This window comes from Ranitomeya imitator, chromosome 7 (assembly GCF_032444005.1).
Source record: "Ranitomeya imitator isolate aRanImi1 chromosome 7, aRanImi1.pri, whole genome shotgun sequence".
NCBI lineage: Eukaryota > Metazoa > Chordata > Amphibia > Anura > Dendrobatidae > Ranitomeya > Ranitomeya imitator.
The window spans coordinates 203,485,757-203,495,198 of record NC_091288.1 but is presented as its reverse complement, the minus strand read 5'-3'; the positions used below and the strand labels follow the sequence as shown (position 1 = coordinate 203,495,198).

Here is a 9,442-nt window from a genome sequence, read left to right as displayed (position 1 = left end):
TGAGACCATGGCTGGGAGATAAATAGAGCGGCTGGTCATGCGTGCGCCTTACTCGTCCACTCTTAGTCTGGAGTGGTGAAGATACAAAGACAGTGGAGTGCATCCGCTCTGCGCTACTATGTTTGTTAGTGCCATAGCCTTAGTATGGAGAAGCAGGGGGCAAGTGTCCAGTCTTGTGGGTGTGGGACCCTCATTGATCGAACAATTATCACCCAATTACTGGGTAGGTGATCATTTATGTAAATCAGAACAATCCTTTAAAGTTTAGCTTTTAATAAAATATGAAACATCCCTTCCCCCCAATATAAAAAAAATCTGCCATTTTTTTTTTTAAAGACTGATATTTACATTTTTTTTTTCATTTGTACAAAACATTACAGCCAAGTGCATATTAACAGCGGAATAAAAGAGCCACATATGTGCAAACTGCTCCAGTCACTGGGGTCGTGAGGACTCGGAGGCCGCGGATCAGTAATAATTCAATACATTATTTTACAGGATGGAGAATTCGAGTCGGGTTTCCACATTCAGCCGGACAAAGCTTTCTGCAAACGTATAATTGACTCCTCCGGTCCCAACGACATCAACATCTCAGCCACACTCGGTCCGGTCTAGAGAGAAAGGAAGGAAATGTCTATTATTGGGGACACAAAAGTGGAAATTACCAACGATCTACAGCAAGACATTACTTCGTCATTCTGCATTATACATTACTGGCGCCGCTTGGTTCGATCATACAATATGACCCCATCCTGCACCCTCGTTAGCAACGGTCTAGTAGAAAGTAACATGGCCTTTTTGATCAAAGCAACCAGAACTCATTTTATGTAACTGTTCAGAAAGTAAAGCTGAATGCTGGGGTTTCTACAATGTCACATTCACACGAGTATGGACCGTCCGTGGGTCTCGTGACCTGAACTTGATAGCTTCATAGTAGATCAGTAGACCAGCGGACAGTCCAGGCATCATGGTCCGTGCTCGGACAGTGACACATTGATGTATTAATGCGACATTGGACAGATTTAATGCACTTGGCCAATGAGTTTGGGCAGGAGCGGACGCAGAGAGAAGAGGACCCTGCGCAGGAACAGTATATGGGCCCTTTGCGGTCATCATAATGCCCAATTTTACCTTCTTCGGAGATGAAAGTGGGCTGTTACCTATTGGGCCCCTGTGCGGCTGTACAGATTGCACCTATTGTATAGGAGTATTTGCATTCTATGAATTGGTAAATGCCAGCAATGACTTTTACCGCACCTCGAGCCCGCTGAGCACCAGCCGGAGAAGTTTCATGGAGGTGCTGTACTTCGTGGCTTCCAGCCGCTGCAGTTGGCTCTTCAGCTCTTTACTTAGCAGTTCCAGGCTGGTGTATTTGGGATTGTTCTGCAGAATCCTAAAAACATCAAAATGACACGTGGACAAGTGAGTGAAACTGACAACACATCCTACTACTGCAGAGGAAACCACCTGACGCCCCAGCAAGTCACATGCCATTCCAATAAGACGATTCCCTCTGGGTTTCCAAAGGTCGCTTCAACCAGTGGCGTCACCCCGCGCCCGATGTCAGGTCGGACAGGACATTTTGTCTGCACAACCCCAAACTGAGCACTGCCAATGATACACACCGCACCACAACACTCCCGATCTCGCCGGCTTCACTTGACAGACGTTGCAGTTCTTCCTGCGGCACCGACGGCCGGATCCACAGAAACGAGTAATCTGGAGACAATAGATCCGTCAGCAAGTTCAAATGTCCCTAGAAGATAAAACGGGAGAAAAGCTTCATTACACCAACATAATACAAGGACTGGAGACTCTGAGGATGGCTCATGAATGGCGCATAGGAAAAGTAGTGTCGTTGTCCACAGAAATCAATCAGGCTGCTGAAGTCTAACGAAGGAGCCCAGAAGAGCCGAGATCAATGTGGGTACATAAAACCGGCCAGGAACGAAGTCGCTGCATGTGAACGGTGTCCAATAATTCCACATTATATTACAGGTCTGTGTTGTATTATACAATTCCGGATTAAAGGAGTACTCTGCTGTAAAGGATTCTACACCTAGGCAATGCTACGAAAATGGGGGTCCATCTGCTGCGACTGTTGGAAAAGTTGGACCCTCGCTTTTCGGGAGTGCTTTCGATGGCATACCCCTTTATGACATTATGAAAGGAGCGCCCTCTTACCTTCCTCAGCACCAGTATCTTCTCCATATAGTCTTTATCGAGCGTCACATCCTTGTACTTCTCTTGCAGTAGTGTCTGCAGCTGTGCCACCAACTGCGCACGGGTGTCAGCACCCTCAATCCACCGGGAGAGGTGAACCCTACAAGAGAGTGAGTGGGGGTGTATGCGATTATATCCACTGGCACGGGGGGGGGGGGGGGGGGGGTCAGGAATATTACAGACTGGACACTCGCCGCAGATAACATTTACCTGCTGAATTCGGGGAGTTTCTCCAGATCCAGGAGAGCAGAGTGAGTGCTGGTGCTCCGCAGGTTGTAGTGCCGGATGAGTTCAGGCAGAGTCCGGCCGACCTGATTGCCTACATGATAGGAACAGATACAACAGCTCTATAACATTAGAAAAACATGGCTCCTTTTTTTCCCAGAACAGCGTGACTCTTCTCCATGGGCTCCGTCTGGTACTGGGGATCAGTGCTAATCAATTAAAAAAAAAAACAAAGTTTTGATCGGTGGAAATCCAGGTCCAAGACTTTAGGCTCAGCACAATCTGAGAACTTCTGTCCATTCCTCTCAGGACCAAGACTCCCACTGATCAAAACATTTCTTTCCACAGGGTGTAGCATTATGTCCTAAGGAGGGAGTCGGTTTATGGAGAGGGGTCAGAAGATATACAGCCGGCACCTGTCTCTATAACAGCAGCGATCGGAGCTTGCTCCGATCGTTGCTGCTTAACTACTTAAATATAAGTGGCGCGTTCCCAGTGGGGCATAAATTACGGAGCTCATTGCTTCCCCCGAAACTATGAAGGGATTGGTGACAGGTTGCCATGCTAGCTGGGAGTCTGCCCAAGGACCCAGTCATCTTCCTGTGAAACCCATCTACAGGCTACAAGATGGATATGTATATATGTACGAATGTAGATGGACACATAAATCATTTAGAAGGAGAGAGAGGGATGGAGGGAGAGAGAGAGAGAGAGATGGAGGGAGGGAGAGAGAGAGAGAGAGAGAGAGAGAGAGAGAGAGAGAGAGAGAGAGAGAGGGATGGAGAGAGAGGGAGAGAGGGATGGAGAGAGAGAGAGAGGGATGGAGAGAGAGGGAGAGAGAGAGGGATGGAGAGAGAGGGAGAGAGGGATGGAGAGAGAGAGAGAGGGATGGAGAGAGAGAGAGAGGGATGGAGAGAGAGAGAGAGGGATGGAGAGAGAGAGAGAGAGATGGAGGGAGAGAGAGAGAGATGGAGGGAGAGAGAGAGGGATGGAGGGAGAGAGAGAGGGATGGAGGGAGAGGGAGAGAGAGAGAGGGATGGAGAGAGAGGGAGAGAGGGATGGAGAGAGAGAGAGAGGGATGGAGAGAGAGAGAGAGAGATGGAGGGAGAGAGAGAGAGATGGAGGGAGAGAGAGAGGGATGGAGGGAGAGAGAGAGGGATGGAGGGAGAGAGAGGGATGGAGGGAGACAGAGAGGGATGGAGGGAGACAGAGAGGGATGGAGGGAGACAGAGAGGGATGGAGGGAGACAGAGAGGGATGGAGGGAGACAGAGAGGGATGGAGGGAGACAGAGAGGGATGGAGGGAGACAGAGAGGGATGGAGGGAGACAGAGAGGGATGGAGGGAGACAGAGAGGGATGGAGGGAGACAGAGAGGGATGGAGGGAGACAGAAAGAGATGGAGGGAGACAGAAAGAGATGGAGGGAGACAGAGAGGGATGGAGAGAGAGAGAGAGAGAGAGGGAGAGAGAGAGAGAGAGAGAGAGGGATGGAGAGAGAGAGAGAGGGATGGAGGGAGAGAGAGAGGGATGGAGGGAGAGAGAGAGGGATGGAGGGAGACAGAGAGGGATGGAGGGAGACAGAGAGGGATGGAGGGAGACAGAGAGGGATGGAGGGAGACAGAGAGGGATGGAGGGAGACAGAGAGGGATGGAGGGAGACAGAGAGGGATGGAGGGAGACAGAGAGGGATGGAGGGAGACAGAGAGGGATGGAGGGAGACAGAGAGGGATGGAGGGAGACAGAGAGGGATGGAGGGAGACAGAGAGGGATGGAGGGAGACAGAGAGGGATGGAGGGAGACAGAGAGGGATGGAGGGAGACAGAGAGGGATGGAGGGAGACAGAGAGGGATGGAGGGAGACAGAGAGGGATGGAGGGAGACAGAGAGGGATGGAGGGAGACAGAGAGGGATGGAGGGAGACAGAGAGGGATGGAGGGAGACAGAGAGGGATGGAGGGAGACAGAGAGGGATGGAGGGAGACAGAGAGGGATGGAGGGAGACAGAGAGGGATGGAGGGAGAGGGACACACAAGTGGATAAATAGATGGATGAATATATTGCAGAACACTGTGTAACCTCTAAAGAGGGGGGGGGGGGGGACGCAAAAAATAAAGTTAAAGCAGTTAAAAAAGCTTTTAAAAATATTAAAATGATATTAAAAAGCTAAAATAAAAAAATAAATAAATGCATAGACTCAGAAAATCAAACGTTTGCTGGAAGTAAATGCTGGAAAGAAAAAGTGAGCCCAAAATTGCTGCTGGTAAAATGCTACGTATTGTTGTCACCCAGCTTTCCTGGACTCTGATTCTCCCGCACGGAATGAGCCCGCGCTCGCGCTCCATTATTACCAGCGAATCCTGATCCGCAGTTGGTAATGATGTCCAATATGGCGTCCGGCAGGAATCCTCTCTGGGCGAAGTGCTGGATATATATATCCCCCTGGCGTTTGGACAGTTTGCTGCCATCTTTGTTGAGCAGGAGCGGCAGGTGAGCGTACGCTGGAGGTTGCCAGCCCAAGGCTCGGTACAGGAGCAGATGTTTGGTGGTGGAGATCAGCCATTCTTCTCCCCTCAGGACGTGACTCACTGCCATCTTATAGTCATCCACCACATTGGCCAAGTGGTAGGTGGGAAAGCCGTCCCCCTTCAGGATCACTGGGTCTCCTTCCACACTGGCCACGTCGTGATGTGTCCGGCCGTAAACCAGGTCCTGGAAGGAATGGGCGCCACTCGGCAACTGGAACCGGACCACAAAAGGCAAATTCTTGGACATATTTTCCTGCACTTGATGCGAGGTGAGATGTCTGCAGCGATTGTCGTAGCTTTAGAAAAGAAAGATAAAAGATGGAGGCATTTATATATCAGGGTCCGTATAACTGCTGCGCCTAGATGGGGCGGAGGCGCTCCACTCAGGACCCCCTTTTATTACCCAGAGTGGACTGTAAAGGTGGGCACCATCCCAGGATCGGGGGACCTGACAGCTGACGGCAGTCTTCACTCCCAGCAAGACCTCCCACTATACACATGCACACTCATCTAGGCAAATCGTGCATGTGCTCTCACTAGGAAGAAGCAAAGATATCGCTGCCAGACAACTTTCCACAGAAGCAAAAGATTGGGCATGCTGAAATGTAATCTGCCCAATTCTGCTCCCCCCAACATCTGCTGTTGGGGAAAGCTGGACATCACTATAAAGAGTAAATGGTCCGAACGTTTCTGCAAACCTACATGTAATATGAACAGGCGCTATTCCAAATGGTGGCGCTGCACACTGCCTCCTACCTGGCTCCTCTTGATTAGTCGGCGTGGAGCGACGTCGTGTGTGCGCCACCATGTGATGATAATGTCGCGCCAGACAATATAATCGGGCAATTCTGCCAGGCAGGAGGTGGTTAGCAGGGCTACTGTCATGGCGGCTGGACTAGGCTCCTGTGAATGTATTTGCTCATCTCTAATGGGCACTGCAAGTTTTAGACATCTACATGCAATACTTGGGAGTGCAGCAAAAGTTATCACTTGAAGGGGTTTTCCAAGATCTGGGCGAAGTTTGGAAAACCCCTTTAAATAAGCATGAAAAATCCCTAGGTTTTGAAAAAATGTGGTGTCACACGTTCATGTGACATAATGGCTTAATGGAAGGCTTGCCACAACACGGAGGACGTCCAGCAAGGGAGGCAGCGAGCTGCGGTGCCACAGTCAGCCTAGACTGTAAGAATACTTCCAAGAGTAAGGTTTTTCCGATTCCTACCTGGATTTTGGATAAGCCCCTTCCTAATTGCATAATACCTCAATATGTGCAATGTCACAAGCCATGATGGAAGCAGCGGACATACTGTAGGAAGGATATTCCTGATTACTTGCAGTCTCTATTCACTGCCGCTTGCAAAGCTCCGACAATATCAATTAAAAGGGGTTTTCCAAGATCTCTGCAGATTTTAGGCACAGTGGATGCAATTTCTTTCGTGACCCCTGGTACACTTCAATAAAGAGATCTAACAAAAGCACGGTCAGCTCTCCATTGAAGTGTATGTAGAAGGAAGCAGCACGTGACCATTGCACCACATAGGTAAAGGTCACATGTGCAGGTATCAGGCTTCTATGGTGCATTCTCTGCATATGAGAGTACCCCTTTAAAGTGGTTTTCGATATCAATTGTCTTTCCTTAGCAAAATGGTGGAGGTCGACTTATGGCCAAGTGCGGTGGCCTCTTCATTGCGCCGTGCATTTGTCCCTGGTACTGCAGGTTGCTCCTATACAAGTGAATAGGACTGAGCTGTAATACCAGGCAGAACCACTACCAAACGCATGGCGCTGTGCCTTTCATCAGCTGAATGGTGGGATTGCTAAAAACTGGACAGTGACCAATCTGATATGGGTGACCCATACTTAACGGTCTCAGATATCGAGAGCATAGAAAAAGCAAATCACAAGCTTGGTTGTTTCTTAGTCGTATCTGTTCTACAGGAAAAGCTGGGTCCTGGCCAATATGGCTGCCCTAGGGGTTGACACTCGAGATGCCCTTAGCTGCTGCAAGACAACCATGATGAGTTACACAACTATGCAGAGGTGTCATTCAGGAGTTTGGGACAGCTGGGTTACACGAACGAGCTCTAATGATACTCACATTTGATGGCACCCAGCTTTCTAGAGTGCGCGCTCTCTTACCGGGGCGTCTGTCTGCTCCTCAGCGCTTCTTTCTTCATCAGATCCAGCCTCTGCGGCGTACAGAAGCAGCGGTAAGCAGCTCCGCTTTCCAGCAATGTTTGCACCGCCTCATGATATAAATTCAGACGCCGCGACTGTTCGTAGGGTCCGTAAGGGCCTCCTCGTCGAGGACTCTCATCTGGTGGGATCCCTGGAGAGAAGAAGTTAGCTTCATGATTGCCTTTCATTTAAAAAAAAAAAAAAAAATACTGTCTACCCAAAGTGACGGTCTAACCTGCCCACTCCAACATGTCCTCGATCCCCTCCGCCGAACCTGGGACCAGGCGGCTTCTATCGGTGTCTTCAAGGCGAAGAATAAAAACTCCTCCGTGTTTCTTAGCGAACAGGTAATTGTACAGGGCAGTGCGCAGGCCGCCAAGATGAAGAAATCCTACGGAGGCAAGGGAATGGTAATGACCAGAGGGGGCGCTGTACTCATAGCTACAAAACAGCAATGAAGGAATGGCGGAGTGTAGCATCCATGTGTGGGTTAAATAATGGTTATTCCCATATTCATTGATGGATATTTTATTGGATAGAGTTGGTAAATACAAGCACTTTTGCAATTCACTGCTTATTAACATTTGCAGCCGTTCTCGAGATGTTAACACTTTTCAGGTTGTTGTCTAGGAGACCGACCACCGCTGTTGTTCAGCTTGTAAGCATTGCAGGAAGAAGGCTTATCAGTGCTCTACAGCGATCCTAGCCATGCTTCAGTACAGAGCTTACAAGCTCAATAAAAAAGAGCATATTCTTCTAACAGCAGTGGTCGGTCTCCAAGGCAACGAGCGTTAAACAAAAGTGTTAATATCTCAAGAACAGATGACAATTTTAATAAGCAGTAAACTGCAAAATTGCTTGTATTTATAAGCACTATCCGACAATACAGAGTGGGGGCAGATAGGAATAATACTTTATGTCGTTGCAGATGTGGTGATTACAGGCGCATTTTCATTTTTCAGATGCCCGTGATCATCGGTCCGACCTCGGAGCACAATGCACGGACTGACCGCCCGTCTCGCCTTACAGAAATATATGTTGGTTGGGAGACGCACTGAGATTGGACCAATGATCACGGTTGTGTGAAAGAGACCTAAAACTTTGTAAACTTTTTACATTTTTGTTTTAAAAAAAACTTTATCAATTGTTTTTTTACAATTTCATTCAGTTGCACTATAGATATTGGTATGTAATGGAGTAAATGGGCTAAGACTGGTTAAACAAATAATAAATGAAGCATTAATACTCTCACTCACCAATCCCTATGCAGCTCCCATTCTGATGCTTCCCTGCTGGTCACCACTGCGGCCAGTCACTGGCTGAGCGATCGTTCCCAGCCTGTCCATACAGGATCCGGAATCAGAGACCAGCAGGAAGCAGCAGCACAGGAGAGATACAGGGGGTCAGGGCAGCCATAAGCTCAGGGGTCAGGGCAGCCATAAGTTCAGGGGTCAGGGCAGCCATAAGCTCAGGGGTCAGTGCAGCCATAAGCTCAGGGGTCAGGGCAGCCATAAGCTCAGGGGTCAGGGCAGCCATAAGCTCAGGGGTCAGGGCAGCCATAAGCTCAGGGGTCAGTGCAGCCATAAGCTCAGGGGTCAGTGCAGCCATAAGCTCAGGGGTCAGTGCAGCCATAAGCTCAGGGGCCCCAATGCAAGCTGTATAATAATTGTGAGAACTCCTGGGGGCCCCATCTAAACCCCAGGGTCCTGGCCACTATAGTTACCCTCCCCCTCCATGTGAATGTTACCACTAATCATGTCACAGTGCAGATAGGGGGTTAAAAATAAATAATAATAATAATAAAAAAAAATGAATGTTTTTGTGTATACAGCTCCTGAGCAGACCTATGTGTTTCCATGGTTACACAGACTACAACACAATCTGTGTGTAGTTTAGCCCTGCACTTATAGGGGAAGAGCTGCTAATATACTAATGTGACGTATATGTCCTGTCAGTAAATTTACCTGTGGGGCTGGGAGCAAATCGCACCCGAATCTCTTTCTGTGGCCCTGCTGCACACCCCCTGGTTCCCCGGCGCACTGCTGGAAGCAGAACTCTGCCTAACAGAAGCCTCATCTCCCCAAATGATGTCCTTCTCATAAACCTGGGCTTCAGCATCATTACTGGCCTGGTTAGAAAACAAAACAAAAAATGTCCGCATTTCAGGAGCCATTTTACTGTAGATTTATATGATGTGTCAATGACTTTAGTCTTCAACAAAATGGCGTCTACAGCTGTGAACACTTACAACATCCTGGCTCAGCGCTCTGGAAGAAACCGGAAGCTACGGCCACG

At 48.8% G+C, this 9,442-nt stretch overlaps 1 protein-coding gene across 1 annotated transcript; it reads right to left on the bottom strand.

Moving 5' to 3' along the window:
* Positions 1–252: 252 nt before the first annotated feature.
* On the bottom strand, positions 253–9,262 carry EARS2 (glutamyl-tRNA synthetase 2, mitochondrial). Its single transcript, XM_069734442.1, has 9 exons — positions 9,112–9,262; positions 7,383–7,538; positions 7,109–7,298; positions 4,793–5,265; positions 2,434–2,542; positions 2,185–2,323; positions 1,626–1,756; positions 1,258–1,393; positions 253–611 (listed from the first exon to the last, which is right to left on the bottom strand). Exons 1-9 carry the CDS (start codon positions 9,245–9,247, stop codon positions 528–530), a joined length of 1,554 nt encoding a protein of 517 aa, XP_069590543.1. The 5' UTR covers positions 9,248–9,262; the 3' UTR covers positions 253–527.
* Between the last annotated feature and the right edge of the window lie 180 nt (positions 9,263–9,442).